The sequence below is a fragment of the Lynx rufus genome, unplaced genomic scaffold, assembly GCF_022079265.1.
Source record: "Lynx rufus isolate CCGP_SWC_20201006 ecotype Redwood Valley unplaced genomic scaffold, mLynRuf1.p SCAF_1, whole genome shotgun sequence".
Lineage (NCBI taxonomy): Eukaryota > Metazoa > Chordata > Mammalia > Carnivora > Felidae > Lynx > Lynx rufus.
This window is the reverse complement of record NW_025814823.1, coordinates 206,770,674-206,795,983: the sequence shown is the minus strand read 5'-3', so window position 1 is coordinate 206,795,983 and position 25,310 is coordinate 206,770,674. Positions and strand designations below refer to the sequence as shown.

Below are 25,310 nucleotides of genomic sequence, written 5' to 3'. Positions count from 1 at the left end.
ACTGACTATATTCCCCCTGCTGTGCCTTTTATTCCTGTGACTTACCCATTCCATAACAGGAAGCCTGTATCTCCTGCTGCCCCGCGCCCATTTTGCCCATCCCCCACTGCCCTTCCCTATGGCAACCATCAATTTGTTCTCTGTACTTACAGGTCTGATTCTGCTTTTTGTTTGTTTTAAACTAATGCTTTAAAGCCGAAGTATATGAATATTTCTTTCTACTGCATTTTCAAATAAAATTAAGAACCAAACTCAAAGCAAAGAAAACGCTATAATACCCTTTTTCAGTATAATTAAAGTATTACATTAATACAGAAGAACCCTGATATGTTAAGAAAAAAGCGTTCCTTCATCTAACCATGCACCAATTCACAGGCCATTTTGAATATTCTATCCTTAATAAATACTTATTTTTTCCCAACAACCAAAGGTTCAATATAGTCTTCCTCCACACCTTATAGGGGTTATCAACTTACAGAGTTAATTTTTATTCTATAGAATGTGTTTTGTTCTTTTGTTCAAAAATATTTATTAACTAGAAAGCTGTATTCTTCTGAGGTTCCCCACCAAACACCGGATGTCAGGGAAACATTCAGGAAGATGATTCAGCTCTTATAAGTGACCATACTTAAGACTGATGCACTGCAACATAATCAGCTTGAATAAGCTCAATTCTCTGGAATTTAAGGTAGGTAGAAACTGAGACTAAAAATGGAGTTTTCTCCTCTCTCTGGTTCTAAAATTAATTGTGCACCGTCCTACACTTACAATGAAGAAATAAATAGCATTTCACCCATTTGGTAAAGGAGGTAAACAAGAGTTCAACTTGTATAAATACGATTAAAACTATGTACTCTACTTGATACAAGTGAGAATTGTTAAAATACACCAAGAGTAAAAGATAAAATAGATATAACTAATAAATGTTTGATCCTTTAGGGAAACATTCCCCCCAAAGGGCTCTAGTATTTTAGCAAACTTCTATGCATAGGTTTTAAATGATTTAATTTTTCAAAATTCATTTTTGTGTACATTTAAACATCACAATACCAACTGAATAATGTAAAGTTAGGTTTTAATGATCGCAATTCATCTTTTTTTCAATCATTTACTCCTTACTTGGGTCCCAAAATTCTATTTGAGTTTATTGGAAGATTTAGCTAGTTGGAGCTGAAAACATTCAGATATAAATGCTGGTTTGACCCAAGAACAAGCTGTTCCTGACTCTTCAATTTGTCTCCTGCTGCTCCCTGACTTGCAAATGTGGGTATTTTGCATAAAGTCATTTATTATACTATGAGACACATTCCAGACATTCTTAAAGCATCTAATAGGTGAATATGCTGCTTTGCAAGACCCTCTATCCTGAGATTTATTTTTCTAGTTACGTATTTAATGATGATGATCTCTCTCCTGCTGTACCCACTTCACATTCTCTTCATACAAAGTTTGCCCTCCAAAGCAAAAAGTCCTGATAAAAGATTTTCATAGCCCTTCCATAACCTCCTAGGCAAAAAGGACCACAAACACATATCATCACAAATTTACAAAAGCACCATCTATTAGGGTCTCTTCAAACCAACTCTGTACACGTCATAGGTTAGATCAAGCATGACAAAGGAGTTTCATTTCTTGTGCCATTGCTAGCAAATCAGTGGTGGACCCTTGAAGGAAAGAGTGATGTTATTAGCAATGTTTGCAATGACTATAGAAAAATAAAAAGGGGTAGATGGTGTATTTCTCCTTCCACCACCATCCCTGAGTTTATGCTTACTTTCTTGATTATGCCCATTCCCAACACCATTTCCCCTAAAAGAGATATGCCAAATGAATGCAGATTTTTCTAACTGACTTGACACCCTGACAGAACTGCAGGTGCAATAATGCCAACTCCCTTGAAGAATTACCATAAACTTATCAAAGATAAATATAAAGGGTTTAGTATAAGCCAAGCTATAAACTATAGCACACAGTTTATACTCGATTGATGCTTTTTCATGTTCTTGACAGCACTCTCCACCTATAGGCTCAACCTAAGCAGGAAAGTTGATTTTCACTGTGTGTCTGTGAACAAAATAAGCCAGAGCTTCATAAGGAAGTATTCGATCATTTAAATGTCATAGAAACTGTTAACGATCCCCTTGGTAGTTGCAGAAGTTGTTACCTACTCCACATAAAATTGAAAGTTAAAATAAGTGGCTATAAACTCAAATCAGAAACACTGTGCATTTTCTACTTCTTATTTTGCACCTGCTTCCTAGGGGCACAGGGATAGGTGGTGGGTGTCTAGACTGAACATATCATTATTATTCAGAGAAGTTTTGCCTGTATCCTTTATTAAAAGGTAGTGGCCTTTTGTTTCCTTTTGCTTTTTTAAGGGATAGGCTGAGGTGTTTAGCAGTGGGCCCCTGCTCAGTGCTGGGGAAGGAGACTCTGTAATTCTGTGGTCAGTAACTTGCATGCTCTGTCACAGCACTTACGAGCTCTGTGACCCTGAAAAAATTACTCAACTTCTCTCTGCCTCAATATCCTAATTTGTAACAAACGGCAAAAAAAAAAAATTCACCCAAAGCATGATGCACATTGCCTGGTACATGGTAACTACTTAATAAATGTGAGTTATTGATATCGCTGATACAGAAATGCAAAGGGTGAGGAGAAAAAGAAAGAGGGGAGATGTGCGTGGCTTTGCTTCGTAAGTAATTTTACAAGGTGTCTGGAATCCTGTTTGTCTAGACCCAAGGGTTTGTGGACTTAAAGCTCAACAGGTCTGCCATTCTAGAGAAGAGTGGTGGGGACCCATTGTCGCAGAGCTGGGACAGGGTGTGGAAAGGGAAGTTCTCAATAATGAGGCTTAATTTGAATGATAGGAAAGCTTTTATCATTATTATGGATGGAAGGGGGAAATGAGATATTAGCATTTGCCCAAAGTTTAAAATGCCACTACAATTAACACATTAGCTCAGGGATTACAGAGTTGATGCTGGCTCTGCAAGGGAAATGACTCCCTCAGATTTCTAAAAATAAACAAGAGCCCCACAAAGCTCCACACGGCAATGCAGGGGTTACTTGGGCAGAACGGATAAATTCCTGAAACAAGAATTTCGGATAAACACAGCTTTTATAAAGCTACAGATCTCAGGCCCCTTTCTCCAAAAGTGGTGTTTGTGGGAAATCTCTAAAACAGTAGATGCAAGCCTCTAACTCTCTTGTACAGAGCCCATCTTAGAAAAACACAGGGGAAAAAGTCAATGCAAAAACACATTTTTGTCAAAGTCCTAGGAGAGTACACTAATCCTTAAAAAAAATAGCAAAGGGACATTTTTGAAAAATACAAATTACGGTTTAAAATATACTTTTAAATCATTCTTAGGACTTGCCTTTGGCAAAAGCAAAACCATTTGATTTGGGGTTAAAAGCTGAATCATCTGCCATCTAAGCCAAAAGGAGAGACCCCTGGACTTCCTTCGACAACCTAGGATTTATGGACACTTCATAAAATGGGCATTTCTAGCACCATGCCTATAAGAACCCAAAGCAGTCTGTAAACAGGATCTCCAAAATTATGGGAATCCAGGGAAAATCGTATGTAGCATATGTCCTCCTCCTCAAGAGGAAAATATATTTTATTTTTATTCTTTTGGGAGGATTTTTTTAAAGTGTTCAATTTGGGAAACAAAAGAGGAGCTGCATGCCAGGAAAAGGAAGACAAAACTAAATAATACTTTTTCTTTTTATGGTTTGCTTGGCTGTAAAAAAAAAAGCAAAAAAAAACAAAAAAAAACATTTTAATCAACAGGTAGAATACTCAGGTAATAAGTAACTGCTATCAAAGTTCAAATTAGGGGCGCTTGGCTGGCTCTGTCTGTAGAACATGCAACTCTTGATCTCATGGTTCTGAGTTCGAGTCCCACATTGGGTATAGAGATTACTTAAAAATAAAATCTTTATTATTTTTTTTAAGTTTATTTATTTATTTTGAGAGAGACAGAGACAGCACAAGTAGGGGACGGGCAGAGAGAGGAGAGAGAATCCCAAACAGCCTCCGCACTGCCAGCACAGTGCCTGACACGGGGCTCAAACCCACGAAACCATGAGATCATGCATGCCCTGAGCCAAAATGGAGTCGGATGCTCAACTGACTCACCCACTCAGGCACCCCAAAAATAAAATCTTCAAATAAAAAAAAGTTAGGGGCACCTGAGTGGTTCAATCAGTTGAACATCTGACTCTTGATTTTGGCTCCCGTCATGATCCCAGGGTCGTGGGATCAAGCCCCTGGTTGGGCTCTTCAGTGAGCATGAAGCCTGCTTGGGATTCTCAGTCTCCCCTCTCTCTCTGCCCCTCCCCCACTCAGACTTTCTTTCTCTCTCAAAAATAAATAAATAAGTAAACTTAAAAGAAAAAAATGATTCTCTCTCCCTCTGCCCCCTCCCCTGCTCTCTCTCTCTAAAATAAAATTTAAAAAAAGTTAAAAACTAAAGTTTAACTTAAACATATATAGTTTAGAGTGAGTTGCATTTTAGACAATGCACTGCCAATATATCTTTTAAAAACACCGCAGCACTGGTGTAATATGATCAGAGATGTAGACAACTCATTAACACAGCAAGACAATTTTGAAAAGTGTATTCTGCTTTTTCAGCTACTAAAATTTCACAATTTTTTTTTTTTACTTCTTAACAGTTGACACCTTATACTAATTCAAGATTCAGAGAAGAAAAAAATCCATATTTGATACTCAGCCCTCCTATTAGACATCCTCAAAATGTACTTGCTTTTCCTTTACTAGATTAGATGAATGAATGTTTCCACCAAAATGCTTTAGGTATATTTTATAGCTCTTTTTAACACATAATCTATTATCTTATAGGAAAATACTCTAAATAACTTGGTATCAGAAAATCATACTTAAAATTGCTGTTTACATGAAAAATCAAATCTCATTTCTTGTTAGATCCAGCACTGTAGCTATTTAAAAAATAAAAATAAAAATAAAAAGATTAAGTTTTCGTATAAAATTAGCTGTCCATCTGGTTCATTTACTCTGAAGGAACTGACCTACCTCAGACTTCCATATCTTTAGACCTTCATAAACTCCAGCAGAGGTTCAACTTGTAATTTTAGTGTGCTTTGGGATCAATACCCATTACGCTGGAGGTTAAGGAGCATGTCAGGGAAGAGATGAATTTTTGGATTGGATTTCAACAAATGGCAATCTACTTCATCTCTCCCTCTGCTCCCCAACGAAGAGCTTCGAACTTCTGTTGCAGGGGTTCACTAAGCATCACACGTAGCCAAATGACCGATTCTCTCAAGTCGTAAGTTCCTCCTTTCAGTTGGCCTAGACTTTGTCTAATGCCAGAGAGATAGGTGGGTGTGAGAAGAACCTGACATATAATCCGAATGTCTGTCTTCCTAGAAAAGAGACTCCTGAACTAGTAAGGCCTCCCTCTCTACCACACCTTCAAAGTGGACAACAATAAGTAAATAATCCTCTTTCTTTGCCCTTTTTTCTATCCACAATGGAAGAGTGGTGGAAATATCGTGGGGGGGGGGGGGAATTAAAAGGGCAGAAAACTATCACTTTGAGGGGTAAAACTGCTGGACAAGGAAGTAACCTGAAGTTTCAGTTGGTGGCAACCAGCCTCCACAGCAGTCAATTTATCATCATATGAAGATGTTGGGGACTTAATCACACAGTACTGACATGCGTACAAACTCTAGGCACTAGACTCAACATAAAATTCACCCTCAGAAAATGATAATAATTGGGAGACCACGCATTTGAAATGCACCACTAAAAAGGGAGGGCAATCATTTGACGGCCAAAGCCACAATTGTGGACCTCGCCTCATGCCCACGGTCAGGTTAACGCCACATTTTATGATCCACTGAACCACTGGGTGAATGCGTGGAAAGCAAATGCATCCAAGAGCACTGGGTTATTTACACCAGCTAGATGCCTTTTTCACTGTTTTTAGCATCCGCATGGCCTGTCATGAAAGATGGAGAGCAAACACAACTTACTCAGGCTTGCTACATGAATGTTAGTGCTTTAGGAATGCTCTAAGGTCTGGCCAGGTTAGGCTCTGCAAAGGGTCCAGACCAGATCTGTTTCATCTTGCTGTCTTCCTCCCAAGAATTATCCTCTTTCTTACCCATCCCTTCGATCTAAGGAAGATTCAACTTAGTCAAGGGGAATGTGGTTGATAACCTCCAAGCAGCCTTTGCTTTTGAACAGGTTCCCACCTTCAGGTGTTTACTCAAAAAAGGTTGTCAAATAACTAGCTAAAGCAGAGCAATCAACCTGATCAGTCAGGCAGTTCTTGGACTAGGTCAAACCTTCAAAGAGGATTTAACAACAGTTCTAAAGAACTGAACCCAGGTCTTCCAGTGCAGAGAAGTAGGGATTGAGGTGAAAGGGAGGATACAAAACAACGTTTAAAATAAAAATCTTTTCACTGAAATATACAAATAAGGACAAGAACTGTCCATATGCTCATGGCAATTCTTCATTTCCTTTTGCAATGTAGATTCCTAGCAGAGTGTGAGGGAAATTGAACTACACCATCCCGGTTTTTCAAACTGAGAAAGTAAAATAATTGTTTCCCTAACCTTCAGATTCTACTTCTAAAAGCTAAACTTAAGTTTTTTTGTTTTAATGTTTATTTTTATTTTTGAGAGAGAAAGAAAGCGTGAGTGGGGAGGGGCAGATAGAGAGGTAAACAGAGTGTCTGAAGCGGGCTCTGTGCTGACAGCAGACAGCCTGATGTGGGACTTGAACCCATGAACCATGAGATCATGACCTGAGCTGACTGAGCCACCCAGGCACCCCTAAACTTAAGCTTTTAGAAACATACACCAAAAGAGGGTACAGGTAAACCTTATTAAAATTTTTTAATCGTATGTCCTGGTTTCTCACTTATGTCAATCTTCCTAAAGCTACTGTGATGATAAATATTTAAAGGACCAGTAAGAAAAGATAGCTCTAGGGATGCCTGGGTGGCTCAGTTGGTTAAGCATCCAACTTCAACTTGGGTCATGATCCCTTGGTTCATGGGTTCGAGGCCTGCGTCGGGCTTTGTGCTGACAGCTCAGAGCCTGGAACCTGCTTCAGATTCTGTCTCCCTCTCTCTCTCTCTCTCTCTCTCTCTCTGTCCCCCCGAATCTCAAAAATAAGTAAACATTAAAAAAAACTGGGGAGGCAGCTGGGTGGCTCAGTCAGTTAAGCATCTGACTTCGACTCAGGTCATGACCTCATGGTCTGTGAGTTGGAGCCCTGTGAGCCCCGTGTCAGGCTCTGTGCTGCCAGCTCACAGCCTGGAGCCTGCTTCAGATTCGGCGTCTCCCTCTCTCTGCCCCTCCCCAGCTCGCGTTCTGTCTCTCTCTCTCTCTCTCAAAAATAAAAATAAACATTAAAAAAAAATTTTTTAAAAAGCTCCATTGATAACAAGCCCAGTTCATCAATGACGTGCGAAATCCTGTAACACTCACTAATTACTTCAGCAGTGTGCCTCAACTGTTACATTTAATATACTCTTCATCCTTAAAAATTTAACAGGTACCCAGCCTAACTGTTTTCCATGTGAGGAACTTCAAATGGAAAGAAAACTGGAAAAACTATTTTTACTAACATAAAATGAGTCTAAGTGGAACTTCCCACCTCCCCTTGGTGTGTTTACTGATAACCACCTGACAGGGTGACAGTGATGCAATTCAGTTAGGGAAGGATGGGGGTAGAATGTGCTGTTTCCTTTTTCTAGTGCCAACTTGTTTTCAATGCTAACACAACCCTAGAGGTTACTACTCAAAGAAAACATAGACAACAGACGTGGTTATTATGGTGATAAAGGGAAAACTGAGAAACTGACCAATTGCCATCAGTTATTTTTACAGATTCCTTCTGAATCCCTGATATTCATGAGGAAATAGCATAAACAAGAGAATGTTATACTAATATATCCATATGGAATCTTTAATTATCTTTAATTTATCAGTAATTAGTTAAGTCTGGGATGCTTTGTTTCTCCTATTACTCATTTGTTGCTGTGCCATTTCACAATAACAGGAGAACCGGATCAATTCTTAGGAGGTTTATTCATGAAATCGCATTTTAAGGAATGAATGAATACCTGCTCCTCATATAAAAGAATCGAGGTATTTGCTTAATCTACGATGAGATGCAATATGTTAAATGCATGTATCCCGCACTTGGAAACAGATTTTTCTAGGAATTTAAAAGGCCCATACAATCCTACTTCATGGTTTAAAAAAAAAAAAAAATGGTGAAGCAGTTAAAACACGATGGAATTTTGCAATCGTTTCTTTTTAGTTTTCAGTCCCGATTTTAGGAACCAGAGCACAAAGAAGTTAAATAATGCGTTTACAAAAAAACTACTTCCACCACAAAGTAAGTCCAACTGTAATTTAAAGAAAAAAGGTAGAGCGACTAGGCCGATCCAAGAGTAAATCACAGAGGTAATGACTGGAGAACTCCTTGACTCCAATAACTTTCAAATCCCCGTCGCACCCTCCATCAGCCCGCCGACCAAAGGATTCGTGGTCAAAGTGTCCAAAGTGAATATAACAGGGCCGAGCCACGAAGCTCAGACTACCGTTCTTCCTGGGAGGAGTAGTTCCCCGGAGGAGGAGAAAGATCTCCGCGGTTACACACCCCTCCCACCCTAACACTCCCACGAGGTACCTGCGGGTCACCTCCTTCCACAGCCGCAAGGCTCCGCCACCAGCGCCGGGAGAGGCTGCGGTCTCTCTCTCTCTCTTTTTTTTTTTTTTTTTTTTTTTTTTTAGCCTGGGGATGCCCAACGGGGCGCAGCCCACAGCCTGGGCACTGCCAACCAACTACCTTCATGGATGGATTGTAATTCCTTTCAAAGGGCAGATTCTTCGTCGTTCCCCCGCCCGCACCCGCCGGCCCAAACACCCTCCCCGTCCGATGCGCGTTCCTGACTTCGAGCCCGGGTCCGCGCGCGCGCACAACGCGAGCCTCGCCACCCTACGTCCCGCGGGGCCACGCGCGCGCGCACACACACACCTCGGCCGCTCCAAGGTGCAGTTCTAGAGCAGTTGACCTGCCTGCCTAGCGCCCAGGTGTTGCGATCCACGTGTGGAAGGTGCGAGAAACAGCCCACTCGGAGCAGGAAGCAACTAGGGAGAGGGGATGCTGGTTTCAGAGTTAGCCCCCTCTGAGTGGCTAAGAGGGTTCCCGGGAGAACACCAGGGCTTCCGAGGCTCCGCGCCGACGGCGGCACTCGGCACACAAGCCTGAGGCGCGCGGCCATGTCCTTGCGACCCCAGCCCGGCCGGGGCCGGAAACGCAGGGAGGAGAGGGTCCAGGCCCGGCGCGAGGGCCCGCGCAGCTCGGAACCCCGCCCCCCCCAGGCCGGTGCACCGCCTCTCGGCGCAGAGCACTGAGGACACGCCCCGCCCCCTTCCCGTCCGGCCAATGGGCGCCCGGGCCGCGCACTGTGTGTCCCCGCCTCCGCCGGGGAAACTTGGAGCTGGAGAAAAGTTTGTACAGAGGCTGGAAGGGCGAGAGCGGAGCTCGGAACCCTGTAGCCAAGAGGAAGAAGATGAAAGGTCCCAGATCAGAGCCTCAGGCCGAGTGGACCTCAAGCCGCCCCCAGGGCGCCGGAAGCAGCCTCAGTGGCAGCCGCCAGCCCCGATAGCCGCCGGTGCTGCCCTGGGCTTCCGAGGGGGGGCGACCTGACTCCGGCAGTGAGGCTCCGCGCCACCTGCGCGCGCGGCCCCCACATCTGACTGCTGTCCGCCCGGGGACGGCACCTGCGGGCTCCGAAAAGTTGGTCCCGTCTTTGAAGGAACGAGGGAAAAAAGAAGCAGAAGAGGAAAGAAAGAAAGAAATCCAAGATCAGACTTCATTGACCCATCCCGCTACCCTTCTGGTTCTCCCAAGTTCTTTGAAAGCTGGCCATTCCGACCCCAGTTCCGGAAAATTGGCAGCCGCGGAGACCCGGCTCTGAGAAGGCAAAGACTTGGCAAGCTCCACACTGAGCTGGGCGAGACTTAGGGCAGGTTGGAGGCTTATCCTGGACATCTGAGTGTTGACCCCGGGGGCTTACGCGGCTGCCACCGCCGCGGCAACCACAGGTGAGATGAGGCTTTGAGGGCACCGGGCGGAGAGCGATGGGCGGGCGCTCCTCGAGCGGAGCCCGGGAGGAGCGAGCGCGCTTTCCAAATTGCCTTCCGTAACTTGTTTTCGGTGAGGATTTTATTGACTCAGAATCTGTCGGGAATAAGAGCGAACCACTCGCTTTTCCCTTGAGATAGGCCTTGTTCATCTTGGCAGTGGAGTGAGTTGAGCTGGAGGGGGCAGGGAGGAGGAGAGAATGGAAGTATCAACTAGCAAATATTAATGACAGCAGAGTGGGGGGCTGCTGGCAGGAGGTATCCTGAGCCTGGCGATTTCGGTAGCCGAAGTTGGTAGGTAAATGGCTACTCTCCACGACGCAGGCGGGATCCAGTTGTTGGTCTTGTCTCATCAGCATATTGTCTCTTGGGAGCGGGTCTGACAAGTGGTAATTTCATCTCACCGCGCCTTTGTCTCTCCTACCATCCCCAGGCCCAGCTTCGAAGGCCAAGGCTGTGTACCGCGGACCACCACCATGTCCACCCCTGGGGTCAATGCGTCCGCCTCCTCTACCCCCGACCGTCCCAACAGCCCGGTGACCATCCCGGCGGTGATGTTCATCTTCGGGGTGGTGGGCAACCTGGTGGCCATTGTGGTGCTGTGCAAGTCGCGCAAGGAGCAGAAGGAGACGACCTTTTATACGTTGGTTTGCGGACTGGCCGTCACCGACCTGCTGGGCACGTTGCTGGTAAGCCCGGTGACCATCGCCACATACATGAAGGGCCAGTGGCCCGGAGGCGAAGCGCTCTGCGAGTACAGCACCTTCATCCTGCTCTTCTTCGGCCTGTCGGGCCTCAGCATCATCTGTGCCATGAGTATCGAGCGCTACCTGGCCATCAACCACGCCTACTTCTACAGCCACTATGTGGACAAGCGGCTGGCGGGCCTCACGCTCGTCGCGGTCTATGCGTCCAACGTGCTCTTCTGCGCGCTGCCCAACATGGGCCTGGGCAGCTCGCGGCTGCAGTACCCGGACACCTGGTGTTTCATCGACTGGACCACCAACGTGACGGCGCACGCCGCCTTCTCCTACATGTACGCGGGCTTCAGCTCCTTCCTCATTCTCGCCACGGTGCTCTGCAACGTGCTCGTGTGCGGCGCGCTGCTCCGCATGCACCGCCAGTTCATGCGCCGCACCTCGCTGGGCACCGAGCAGCACCACGCGGCGGGTCCCTTGGCCGTGCCCTGGGCCCCCTGCCGGGGCAACCCGGCCGCCGCCTCCCCCGCCCTGCCGCGCCTCAGCGACTTTCGCCGCCGCCGGAGTTTCCGCCGCATCGCGGGTGCCGAGATCCAGATGGTCATCTTACTCATCGCCACCTCCCTGGTGGTGCTCATCTGCTCCATCCCTCTCGTGGTGAGTGGCCGGGAACGGGGCCCTTCTGGGCCCTTTCCTCGCATGCACCTCCCTTCTCCGTCTAACGCTTCCTCCTTGCCCTCTCCTGCCTCGGCAGTGAACTTGTCCTCCAGCTCCAGCCTGGAATCTTGACCCTCGGCTACTCAGACCAGGCCCAACCTCCTCTTCGGCCGCATCCCTCATGAGATGTAGTAGGTGATTTTCTCCTACATCTCCGAGTTGCTTTCTCCGAAAGCCTGGTTTCCTTTCTCTCCCGGGACAGCCCCTACCCCTTGCTGCCTGACATTGGCCTTGAGCCTTCCGGGAACACCTGCCACTCCTTAAGATGTGGAGGGGAAACCGCTGTAGGGTGACTTAGCCCCGTCCTCCACAGTGAACCGCAGAAGCCCGAAACTTCGGGGGTGGTGATTTCTTTGTTCTCCCCGATTCCTTAGGGGCAGCGCGGGTTTGGTGCTTTGATTTTTTGTACGGATTTGTTTTTTGCTTTTGCTTTTGGTTTTGGTTTTTTTGCTTGCTTGTTTTGGTAGATTATGTAGAAGTTTAGAACTAGAGAGACTGGATGTCTTTTGGTCTAATCTAATCACCCTCACTTTACATAGGGCTTGACTTGCTTAAAATAATCGAGCAGAACCACACTGTCAGGCGCGATTCCCTGCTCCTTCCCAGGCTGTGCCCTGGGAGAACATCTCGTTGCGCATGTGGGTCACCATTCCTACCCGGGCATGGCCTAGCGTCAGGTTCCTTCATTCTTTCTTGGAACCAGGAAAGCCAGGTTTCTCAGGGGGGCCTATTAAGTTCAGACTGATGTACATGGATCACTGAATTTGAACTCTCAACAACCCTGAGAGGTACAGTGTCATTCTAATTTTTTTTTTTGAATGTTTATTTATTTTTGGGACAGAGAGAGACAGAGCATGAACGGGGGAGGGGCAGAGAGAGAGGGAGACACAGAATCGGAAACAGGCTCCAGGCTCTGAGCCATCAGCCCAGAGCCTGACGCGGGGCTCGAACTCACGGACCGCGAGATCGTGACCTGGCTGAAGTCGGACGCTTAACCGACTGCGCCACCCAGGCGCCCCGGTACAGTGTCATTCTAAAGAAAGGAAGCTTTAGAGATGGTCATCTAATTATTGCCAAGCCCAAACCCTGCAGCTTGTGATGAACCTCAGACCCACCTGACTCCAAACCCCGTTCATATAATATTACATCACGTCTCACTCCTAGAACATTTCTAATTTTGGCCTTCGTACAGTGTGTGCATTTGAGTTTTGGCACACTTCACTTTCAGGACACCGCCTTCTTAAAATTGCCTTTGGATTAACTTTGTTATAAGCAGAAAGGTGGAAAACGTACCTAGTTCTCTACTTTGCCTGTCATTAAAACAGAGTGCACCAGAAACTGCTGGGTTCACACGCATAATACTTTATCTAGAGTTTCTACTGAAAGCAACAGGTTCTGAATTCTTTTGTCTCTCAAAACACTGCATTTCTGGAAATTCTAAACTACCAACTCAAAAAGAAATGACTTCTCTGTCTTATGCTGATTGGGAGCAAGAGAAAATAAATGTAATGAGCTATTATTCCTTTCTCTTATTAATACTGTCCAGGGATATTTAATATAAAAATATTATATCTCTGATAAAAGTGAGTGTAAATGGAAGGAACTTAGATGTGGCTGAGAGCCAGCTTACAGTAGCTTCTTGACAATTTGTATAAACAGAAATAAATATAATTGGCCAGAAGGGCCTTTAAACCATTCCAGGACCCAATATAACTTACCAAGTTAAGTCACACTTGAGCCACATAAATATATTTTACTGTCTGTAATGGCAACTCAATACAGTGAGATTTGGAAGAAACAAATCTGCTCCAGCTGGGACTCCCTTCTTTAGCTTCTGCCTTATGTTTTACAGAACAGTAAATGACAAAGTGAGTGGTTGTTATGTACAGAACATCCACTTTAAGGAGCTGAGGAATTAGAGCTAGAAGTTTAGCAACGTGCACATACTTTTAAAATATGAAGGTAAGGATATGGGCTGTTGATGACTGCATAGTCACAGATGAATTGTTTTCTTGGAGCATCTAGAGATGCATTAAAAACTTCATTCATTTCATGGGCAGAAGTGGTGGACCCGACCCCTATGGTACAGGGCCATTTAGCACAAAATGTTTGAAGTTATTTGAGAAGCTAGAGGCAAGAAATTATAGGAGCTATATTTGTAGTTTGCAAAAGAGCTACATTTTAACTAACAACTACTATCCACTCTATTATATAAAGTCAGGAACGTGCAGTAGATACTAAGTAATTTTACTCTGAAAATTGGAACTGGCTCAACTAAGAAGTAATCACATAGTGATGTACTCACATGCCTTTGAGTAATAAAGAATAACAGTAATAAAGAGTAACAGTAGCTTCAGTTTTTAGCCTTTAGTTCTGGCTACTAATCTCTTAACTTCAGATTCAGTTTAATTGTAAATTAATGATAAGCAATGAAGTCATTATACTACTCACCCACCCACAGTTTGGCTGTTACTGAAAGAGTTAAAAGGGGAATTTACCCATAACTGTCATCTTACTTGGCTTCCTTTCGCAACTTTCATGTATTTTCATGTTTCTCATATTGAGATTGTAATTTAAGTTTAAAGCTTCTGAACTCTGACATTTGAAGCAGTCGGACCTATCTTCAGTTCCAAGGAAACTATTGAAGCACCTTTTTTTACTTACATCAAATCAAGTTGGTGGCTAATCCTACTTGAGGAAAACCAAATCCTTCAAAACACTTAAAATGCTTTGGAAAGGCTAATAGAGCAAATATAGTTTACTTGGAATTTCAAAAAGCCTGACATAGTATATGAGGTTAACAGTCACTTGAAAGGCAAATTTTGTCTCTTGGACACTAGGGAAGAAAAAAAAAAACTACAGTGTCTCTTACAGGGCAGTTGATATTGAGTTTCATAGAAAAAGTAAATTTTAATTTGTTTTCCAAAACCTATGTCTCACAAATAGAGCTTGGAATGGAAATTGAGAAAGCTTAGGGAATTAATCGTGGATATAAGAAACTGGGCTAGACTTGAGAAACTTTCTCAAATGAGTCATAATCAACAAATAGAGAAGGTGTAAGTACATTTGACAAGGAACATTACATGACAAGATTTGGTGGTTCCTGTCATTTTGTCTATTCTATTTAACACCAGTCTCTGTTTTTTTTTAAACCCAGAAAAAGCTGAAGAAATGAAAGAGTTTATGCTTAAAATAAATAAAAGGGACCGAATTCTTCAGAAACATGCAAGCAAGACAGGTTTCTAAGGTCCCATGTTACATGCTATAGCTGTATCAACATCTGGTGCCCAATTTTTGCAGTTACTAACGTTAAGATAACAATTAAAATCAAATCTTTTGCCGCAGGACTAAACAGCTAGACTGTAAGATTTTTGGAAAGGCATTTTCCCCCATGCATAGGCAAGCCGAGGCATATTAATAGCTTACTTGTTTCTTTCATTTTCTTTCTTCTTACTCTGAAGTAACAAGTATTCATCTCTGTTAGGGGTAGAATGGCCAATTTGACTCGTCTTCTGCCTTGGACAGGTAAAACAGATGGTTAGGAAAATAGCTTCCTGTGAGTGTTTATTTGACTGTTTACTAATAAACCAGTTGTCTTGATAAAGCCTTCACCAGCATTTGATCAAGGAAGATTTATTATAGCAGAGGAAGCTGTAAATAGTTACACTTTTGTTTACTGTAGGCAAACTGAAGTAGAGTCACAGAACAACTGATGGGATTTCAGATGAGTACAAATCACATTTAAAGGTGTAAGAGTAATGCCATAAATTTGAGTGCCATTACAGCAGAACCTGAAGGATTTGATTAGTTTTTCAAATAAATTTGGCTAAGTTAAAAATGGCAGTTCCTGGGGTGCCTGGGTGACTCAGTCTGTTAAGCCTTGGACTCTTGATTTCTGCCCAGATCATGAACCCAGGGACGTGGGATCAATCCCTGCATGGGGGCTCCATGCTGAGCATGGACTCTCTCTCTGCCCCTCCTCTGCGTGAGTGTTCTCTCCTCCTCTCTCTCTCTCTCTCTCTTTCTCTCTCTAAAAAAATTAGCAGTTCCTGAAAGCAGTGTTTTAGTCGTAACCATGGAATTGGTAGAACCTTGAAGACTGCAGAGTAGCACATAAAAGGGATTCCCACGTACAGCATCTCATCTGAGTCTTGAAAGCTCTAGGAAGAACCCAGGGCTGGCCAGTATTTTCATTCTGCTCCTCAGTTTTCTCACCTGCAGTTGAGGAATTTATATCCTTCTGCAACTTGCTGGGGGGAGTCCCAGTCTAACAGGCTGTCACCATGCTTGGCTGACCTGTCAAGCCTTGGTTTTATGGAACATCTACTAACAAGATTTTTTTCTCCCCAGAGATGAAGTGATTCTTGTAATCTCCTATTAGAATATTGAAAATTAGAGTTAAAAAAAAAAAACCTTCATAAATAAATGTTCAATGTAGAGACTGACCTGTAGTGATTAAATAATTTGCCTGTAGTAAATGGTGACCCAGAAGGAGGGAAAACTCTCTTACATCACCACACTCAAGAACTCTTCCCACTATCCTTTACTTAAAGATTTTTTTTTTTGTCACTAAAAAAAAAGGGGTAAAATTTCTAGTAACAGCTGTGTCAATTTTGGATTCTTCACAGGGCAGTTAGATAACCGAGCACACACAGATAATTCCTTTTATGTTCTTGGAACAGAACACATAGCACACACAAATTCAGCTGTAGGACCGTGTCGTTTATTGGAAAACATTTGTACTTTGACAGTCAATTACTAAATCGGTCTTATCAAAATTTCAACATTCTTTTTCAATTAGACATTCCCTGCCAACAGGTTTTTCTCACATAGGAAGTAAATGTCTTTTGACACCAAAGCTACCTCTGAGCTGTGGTTTTGGAATTATTCACACATTCCACACTAGCCGAAATACCATGTATGGGTTACCAAAAAAGCAAGGGCAGCAGATATTTATGTTACATGCTAGGCATTGAATGAAGCACTCATAATTTGTACATTAATTAGGAGCAGAGCCAGGATTTGAAGAGAGGTTTGTTTCATTCCAAAGCTTCTGCATGGACCTCTACAACATACAGCCTCCCTTACAGCTCTCCTGTCATCACACCTTCTTTTGAATTTATCATCTCCAAGTTCTGTTCCAATGCTCCCGAATCCTAATTTGTAGTCATCCTCTCAAGAAGCTTAGAATATTGTAACATATGCCAATATTCTAAGCTCCTTGATTCACTTTTAAAATTGCAAGAGAGTATATATGTTGTTTGTGTTGAATGAACTTTTTAAGCTTTTTCCCCTGACACAGAGATTCTGTTTTATCAGCAGCACACTCTTCCAACACTGAAAACTGCCTGAACATGTGTATTTCTGAAGCATATAAGGACAGGAATTCCAGAAAAGTGCTTTCACCACCCACCCCATGTGACATTGGAGTACTGCTGTGGATATTCCCATATTCATTTGGACTTTCCCCTGCTATGGGGAGAGCAAACCAAGTAGCCTTTCAAGTGAGGCAGAGACAGGGGCACCTGGGTGGCTCATTCGGTTAAGCGTCCCACTTTGGCTCAGGTCATGATTTCACGGTTTGTGAGCTCGAGCCCCATGTGGGGTTTTGTGCAGACAGCTCAGAGATTGGAGCCTGCTTCAGATTCTGTGTCTCCCCCTCTCTCTGTCCCTCCCATGCTCATGCTCTGTCTCTCAACAATAAATAAATGTTAAAAAAAAAAATTAAGTGAGGCAGAGATCGCTAAACTTTTTCAAACATTACAGAGTACATGGAGATTTTGTTCATTTTGTCTTTTTCTCTGCCCCAGGGCAGTCTCCAATGCGAACATGCTATGAAGGAAAACTAATGTGTCTTCATTTTTTTTTAATAATTTGAGAATGTTTTGGGGCGCCTGGGTGGCGCAGTCGGTTAGGCGTCCGACTTCAGCCAGGTCACGATCTCGCCGTCCGTGAGTTCGAGCCCCGCGTCAGGCTCTGGGCTGATGGCTCAGAGCCTGGAGCCTGTTTCCGATTCTGTGTCTCCCTCTCTCTCTGCCCCTCCCCCGTTCATGCTCTGTCTCTCTCTGTCCCAAAAATAAATAAACGTTGAAAAAAAAATTAAAAAAAAAATAATTTGAGAATGTTTTTATCTGAAGTTTTAAATGTTAAAAGTTTTATCTAAAGTTTTAAATCTTTATTGCTATCTTGTGAGCTCCCCTTTGCTGAAATGACATTAAATAACCAGGCTCAGTGGCTTGTATTAATTGTAAGCCTGTCCCCCCTCCATGGAACTCTAAAATAGGGCTTCCTTCATTCCCTTGGATGCTAGTCAAAATCACTTAAAACTGTGGAGGAAGTGAGACACGGAGTGATGTGATCTTTCCTTGCTTCTCATCACCTTTGATTATGAAATCTCATTAATTTTTTTTACAACAGTCTAGCTTTTCTGAAAGGTCACAAAAATTTTAAAATAAAATGCTAAGTCCTAATACATTCCAGTAAATAGATACAAATTTCATTCCTTTTATATCCATTTCAACTGTTCAAAAATGTTCCTCCTTTCAGTACTAACCGTGTTTCCTTTGAGGTGGGAGAGGCAACCAGCAACAAGAGATTTCAATGTTAAAAATCTCAAAAATGCAAAGTCCAGACTTTACCAAGATTCTGTTCTGAAAGAGGGTCTTAGAGATGGCTAAGCAAACCGCTTCTTAGGGAGAACCCCCAAAAACTTCCAGGTGGAGCAACACCGCCACCTAGGGGCTATAAGTCTCCAGTCCTCACAGACCCTGTCTCAGTTTTGTTTTTTTTTTCTAAAGACTATGCACAGGGAAGGCCTGATACTAACACATTTTAGTCCAATGTTTCTTTTACTCTTAGGAACATAGTTTGTGATGTGAGTAAAATACAGACCTCATACGTTTTACCAATGATTCCATTGTCAGGAAATAATTCTTAAGCAGAAAGCCAGCCAACCTGGTAGAACAGAAAAAGGGACATGGAAGTCACCAGAAGACCAGAATGAGCCACCAACAAGGTGGCTTGATAAGTTCCTCAAAACCTTCAGGTCTCAGTAACATTTCATCTGAGAAAAGGCCTGTAGACCTGAGGGCATCTCTCAGTGCCCAAATACAGCTATGACAAGAAGAAACCAAAGTGCTTTGTGTCACTAGTTTTTAGAAAATGGAAAATCAATCATGCTTTGTCTTGATAATATCATTTATCCAAGCACAGTTTCTAAAGGTATTTTAAGTCATCATATACTTCTGTTTATTCTAGTTCAGTTTTTATTTAGCTGTCTGCCAGAGATCAAGGTATTAATTTCATGCTAGTTAGAGCCATTTGACCATTTTATTTTATTCTGTGAGATTTACAGGACAATAACCTGATTCAAAACATTTAGGGCCAGATGTGTTTTAGAATTCAGAATTCCTTGGCTTTTAGAATTTTAGTAATAGGTAATATTACATATTAATCATATGTAATATTCCCATCAAAATTGGGACAATACCTCCAAAGCAAAACCCAGGAATACTTATACTAAGTAGAATAAACGAACTATAAATAGCCTCACAGTCTAGTTCGGTTCCAGTTTTACTGCCGAAATAAGTTTAGGTCAGGTTTTGCAATCAAAAACAAAACAAAACAAATGAATAACAACAAAGGAACAGCAACTGAAAACCAATAATTTCTTAACAAGGGACTATAGACCTGTATAGATCACAGTCTGAATTCCAGCTAAGGAAGAAATAGAAATACAGCTACATCTCACTAATCTAGGCTCATCTAGAGATGTTTCTCATGAATTGAGTTTTACAGATGAATGCACTTATTTCCTTAAACATTTTAAACTTATTTTATCCAAATTGTTATAAATCTTTCTAAACTATCCCTTCTTTCATGGTGATTCATAGACCCTGAATATTAATTATTATACTGTATAATAAAGTAGCAGTATCCTCGAGTCTTGTTAAAGTTAGAGATATTTGCCCCTAAATGGCTCCAGCTCTGCTTTTGTGGGTTCTTTCTCCTTTTTATGGTTTTTGTGCATCCTCCTTGGCTGAGACTTGCCTCTTCTCCCTTACGAAAATAATTACTAAAGGCAAGTAATAATTATTAAGTAATTACTAAAGATAGAGATCATGTGCCTTTTTTTAAGTTTATTTATTTATTTTGAGAGAGCAGGAGCACAAGCAGGGGAGGGGCAGAGAGACAGAATCCCAAGCAGGCTCCGTGCTGTCATTGCAGAGCCTGATGCAGAGTTCCAACTCATGAACCATAAGATCTTGACCTGAGCTGAAACCAAGAGTTGACGATTAACCGACTGAACCACCCAGGCACCCCAAGACAGAGATCACTTTTAAAGCCCCTTTTTATATGAGGTGAGTTTTTTACATACAAGATCCTATTGGAGGGGTGTCTGAGTGGCTCAGTCCGTTGAGCGTCCGACTCTTTCGGCTCAGGTCATGGTCTCACTGTCCTGAGACTCAGCCCCAAGTTGGGCTCTGTGCTGGGTATGGAGCCTGCTTAAGATTCTCTCTCTTCATCTCCCTCTGCCCCTGCCCTGTTCTGTCTCTCAAAAAGAAAAAACAAAAACAAAAACAAAAATACACCTCCTAGTGGAATTAGAAGATTTAGACAATAATAACAGTAATACTCCAAGAATAAATATAAGAGTGTACATTTAGCAAGTACTTTCTCCTCTAAGGAATAAAATATAGTCTTCCTTGAGTTTGCATAAATTCATACTCTCTTCATTGAATCATTTGAAATTCCCAGAAGTCACTTACAATGACTTTACACAGGGAATGACCTCTATTTGAAATGTTATGTCCTTCCTTCTAAATTTAGTAAATTCCCACTCACCCATCAAAAACTCCCTGCAAGATTCCTCTTCTGCAGGAGGCATCCACTGATGCCCTCCCCTCCAGAACTGGATTAGTTGTGCCACCATATACACCTCTCCCATTTCATTTAATCACCCTGCAGTCAGAGTTGATCTTCCTTCCTATGTTCTGTGCTGTAGATTACTCTCTGCCTTCAAGAAGTTTATGGTATTCAGTGGTGCCTGCGTGGCTCAGTCAGTTAAGCCTCCGACTTCAGCTCGGGTCATGATCTTGTGGTTTGTGGGTTCGAGCCCCACATCGTGATCTGTGCTGACAGCTCAGAGCTTGGAGCCTGCTTCCGATTCTGTCTCTGTCTCTCTCAAAAATAAAATGAAAACATTTAAAAAAATTCGTGGTATTCTAAACGCAGCTTTTTTGGCCAGACTTATCACAATGCCTAATACACAGTAAGTACTTACTATTAAATGATTAAATGCATGAAAAAATGAAAGTAATTATAGGAAGAGCAAAATTTTTGAACCGCCAAAAATAAGACCCCAAAATAGCAAACAGGTTGTTAGGGTCTCCTTCTGTTTACTTCATTTATGCCTGCCCATCCCATGGTGGGCTGGCAGATGTGCCCTTTGCCTCAAATAGCTCAAAGAGCAGTAGAATGAATTGTCTTCCCCACTGGTCTGTGCAGAGTGTGCTTTCAGCACTTAGCTCTTTACTGGCTCTAATGCTCTATAGACACAAAGGAGGGATTGATTCTGACTGGAGTTTCAGGATGGATTCACCAAGTGGCAGTCATTGAGCCAAACTACAGTTTGCAAGCAGCAGGGGGCCACTGAATGTTTAGGGATTGAGCAGCACAATCAGATCTACTTTCTAGAAGCAATCCTCTCGTGGCAGTTTGGAGGCTGGATTGGAGAGGACAGAAACTACAGGTGGGAAAGCTACTTTGGTGGCTGATGCAATAATCCAGGTGAGGAATGCAGTGAAAGGGCAAAGATTGGAAGAGGTTTTTGAAGGAAGAGTCGTTAACACTAGATGATTCTTATAACTGGGGAACAGACTCTATAGAAAAAATAGAAACTATTCACTGGTCATTCTGGATGACAGGAAATTCAGACATTGGTTTAAAAGTTCCCAGTATATTCTTACTGGACTCTATAATTAAAGGGATCTCTGGGCTTTTCTGTGATGATTGGTTAGTTGACTTAAAAAATAAATTTCATTTAAATATATATTTTAAAAAAAGCAACTGGAATAAGGGAAATCAGTGGCTATCTGGAGGGAAAAAGATACCTCATTAGAATCACAAAAACTTAAAAGCACTCACAAAAATGAAGTTAATGTTTCCCAAAGAAACTTTATGCTTCTGTCGCCTGTACATACATTGCATTTTTGTATACCATCTTTGATCTAAGGAAGATATTCATAGGATAGTTACAACAATTTTAAAGTTACACTAACTCAAAACAAACGTAATTGCACAATCGCTGGTTTTCCTGAGGCTTATCATGTAAGTTGCTCTTTCTTGGCAGTTATTAACAGAAAATAAGGCAGCTAGCTAATGTTACTAGGTTAGACATTGCGGGTAAATATTTCCCTAGTTGATTAATGGTGAAATCTAAACGTGGGCGTCTCATTTATGCAGGTACGGGTGTTCATCAACCAGTTATATCAGCCACGTTTGGTGCCAGAAATCAGCAAAAACCCAGATTTGCAGGCCATCCGAATTGCTGCTGTGAACCCCATCCTGGACCCCTGGATATATATCCTTCTGCGGAAGACCGTGCTCAGCAAAGCAATCGAGAAGATTAAATGCCTCTTCTGCCGCATCGGCGGGTCCCGCAGAGACCGTTCCGGACAGCACTGCTCAGACAGCAGGAGGACATCTTCCGCCATGTCTGCTCACTCTCGCTCCTTCCTCTCGCGAGAGCTGAAGGAGATCAGCAGCACATCTCAGACCCTCCTTTACATGCCCGACCTCAGTGAAAACGGTCTCGGAGGCAGGAATCTGCTTCCGGGTGTACCCGGCATGGGGCTGGCCCAAACAGACACCACCTCACTGAGGACTTTGCGAATATCGGAGACTTCGGACTCCTCCCAGGGGCAGGATTCAGAGAGTGTTTTACTGGTGGACGAGGTCAGTGGGAGTAGCAGGTCTGGCCCTGCCCCAAAGGGGAACTCTCTGCAAGTCACATTTCCCAATGAAACGCTGAACTTATCAGAAAAATGTATATAGTAGCTACAGAAAGAAACACAGCACTAGTTCTGGAAGAACATAAAAATCCTGTGCAATAGACACATAAATGAAGTGTTTAGCTGTGCTCAGAAGGGCTGTTTGGGCCCTTCAACTCACATTAAAGAACATTTGGGCTTTTTAGCACTTTTCAAGCAATCAAGGTGATTCCTACAGGACCCGATGTCTGAAGCACATTGGTTGTCACTTCACTAGGACACAGGATTTCTATCACCACTTGATGGCTGGCAAGATCTACCCTCAGTTTTTCTACTTGATAGGAGGATGGCATACGTTTTGCTATTTTCATGACACCCAGAGCTTTATACCCGGCGTACAGCAGAAGGCCAGGTACAGAAGGGCTCTATTCCAATAAACTATGAGGACTATCTTATGACTTAAGTGTTTCACTAAAGCATGAAATGTGAATTTTATTGTTGTAAATATGATTTAAGGTATTTAAAGTATTTTCTTCTCTGTGAGAAGGTTTATTGTTAATACAAGGTATAATGAAATTATGGTAATTCCTCTCTCCCCAGTATAACCAGCTCAAGTTGCAGAAGTTATGTATTTTTTTTCATAAACAAGTTCAGGCCAAGGTGTTGGAAAATCACAGTGAGACTCAGAGCTATTTAAAAAAGATACAAATTTTTAAAAGAAAGAGTTTAGGATTATAAAAGGAATCAAGCAAAATGCTATTTTAAGACATGAATATTAGCCCAAAATGTTAGTTCTTTCCAAGCTATGTATAATAATGGTGAAAATTTTTAGTGATGCTACATGTATTTATCCAGAAAATGGTGATTTCAGGAGAGGCTAACCTGCTGGTAAATATTTTCTATTTTTGTCCCCTCTGATACTTTTTAAAATATAAAATTTTTAAAGTCTCACTAAATAACCCATAATTGAAGTGTATAATATAAAAGAAGTCCAAGCAACTTGTTTCCCTCTTAAAGTGTTCATAGTTTTACTTTCCTAAGGAATGATCTAGAATATCCTTTAAAATTTAAGAGGAAGGCAGATTGTACCATGAAGGCCTTTATTTTGAGATGTGGAAGGATCACAAATTTTGTGAGTTCAACAACATAAGGGGTATAGAAGTTGGACACATGAGGGTGCCCTTCTAGTGGTTTTGTGAATTACCCAGTGATGCTGTACACATTTGAAGGACCTTTCTCAAGGAAATACTAAGCATGTTTTGTTGCTTAAAAGTGTTTTTGTGAATCGCTTGGTTATAACCAAATTCTGAGCCTGATAGTGATGTGGTTTTGAGAAGCGGTTGTACCAACTGAAATTATTTTGGAGATTATAATAAATAAATACACTCAGTCTGAGTTCCATATCATCAGTTTTGGAAATTGTTTGTTTCGGGTCATCGTCTATATCCTTTTAAATTGGAATAAATTGTTTTATTTGAAGTAATGTCAAATTTAGAAAAAAAGTTGCAACAGTGCAAAGCCTTGGATCCACTTACTGGAGAATGATCCTTAGAAACTAAGATCTGGGTGTAAGGTGTACTCAAAGTCACATTTGTCTATGGAGAGTTTGTGGTGGAGAGTGTGGCAGAGACAGTCTTATGCCTAACTTGCTGCGTGTGAAGAACCCACATATTTATTACAAAAAAATTAACATAAGCTTATGGCCCTTCCTACTTGTAAATTCTCTGAATCAGGGCTTCTCAAACTTTATCATGCATCAGAACATCTGGAGAGCTCATGAGAATGGTTTCTGATTTAGTAGGTCTGGGGTGTGTATACATTTCTGAAAGAAAACTCCCCGGTGATTCTCGTGGTGCCCTTGGAGTAGAAGTAATATCCAGGAGTGTGGTTGTGATTTGCTATTTGCAAGTTAAAAAAATATTTTTGGATGATGTCAGAAAAATAGGACTGTCATCTTCACAGACCTGAAGGCACAGTAATTCTCAGCTGAGGTCAGAATAGCTTAGAAAAGGAGGATCTGGCTCAAGCCTGAGATGTTCTATTTCACCATGCTAACCACAACTAAGAAAACAATGATTTCAGAAATATTTTACCTGTGAAAGAGGCTTTCATTTTTCTCCCATGTATGTGGACAATGAGACAACCCCCAGATTTGTATACAAATGAAATATATTTATTACTATATATATATGTATATATATATATATATATATATATGTTTACATATCACCTGTGTTTAGGGAGGAAAAACAAAAGCCTCATTCACAAGTTAGCATTACTAATAATATTTAGAGCATAATCTCACTCATTCTTCACTTCAGGTTCACAACCCAGAATACTGATTCCAGCTTATTCTTTTTTAATTCAAATACGATTCACAGATTATGAAGCTTGCCCCATATTTTATTATGTTCACAGAATGCAGCCATCACTGCTGATTCCAGAACATATATATCATCCCAAAAAGAAACCCATCTACAGTTACTCCCCATTCGCCTCTTTCCTTAGCACCTGGCTGTATTTCCACGGATTCTCCGATTCTGGACATAAATGGAATCATACAATATATGGCCTTTACTATCAGGCTTTTTTCATTTAGCGTAATATTTTCAAGGTCCATCCATGTTGTAGCATGAATCAGTACTTCATTTCCTTTTTCTGGCTGAATAATATTTCTGTATTACTGATAACAGCATCTGTATACAAGGTTTTATGTGAACATATGTTTTCAATTCTC

General features: G+C 42.1%; 1 protein-coding gene and 1 long non-coding RNA gene across 2 annotated transcripts in view; one reads left to right on the top strand and one right to left on the bottom strand.

Moving 5' to 3' along the window:
* Positions 1–9,334, bottom strand: part of LOC124522039 (uncharacterized) — an 82,946-nt gene extending 73,612 nt beyond the window's left edge. The window contains exon 1 of the long non-coding RNA XR_006964667.1: positions 8,708–9,334. This is a non-coding gene — a long non-coding RNA (uncharacterized LOC124522039). The remainder of the gene's footprint in view (positions 1–8,707) is intronic.
* A 706-nt stretch (positions 9,335–10,040) lies between these two features.
* On the top strand, positions 10,041–23,979 carry PTGER4 (prostaglandin E receptor 4). Its single transcript, XM_047093217.1, has 3 exons — positions 10,041–10,128; positions 10,601–11,522; positions 22,047–23,979. Exons 2-3 carry the CDS (start codon positions 10,644–10,646, stop codon positions 22,635–22,637), a joined length of 1,470 nt encoding a protein of 489 aa, XP_046949173.1. The 5' UTR covers positions 10,041–10,128; positions 10,601–10,643; the 3' UTR covers positions 22,638–23,979.
* Positions 23,980–25,310: the final 1,331 nt, after the last annotated feature.

Excerpts from the sequence above, each read along its gene's own strand:
- PTGER4 (XM_047093217.1), top strand. The coding sequence starts at position 10,644 with ATGTCCACCCCTGGGGTCAATGCGTCCGCCTCCTCTACCCCCGACCGT. Across the intron at positions 11,523-22,046 it reads TCTGCTCCATCCCTCTCGTG|GTACGGGTGTTCATCAACCA; the intron begins GTGAGTGGCCGG and ends TCATTTATGCAG.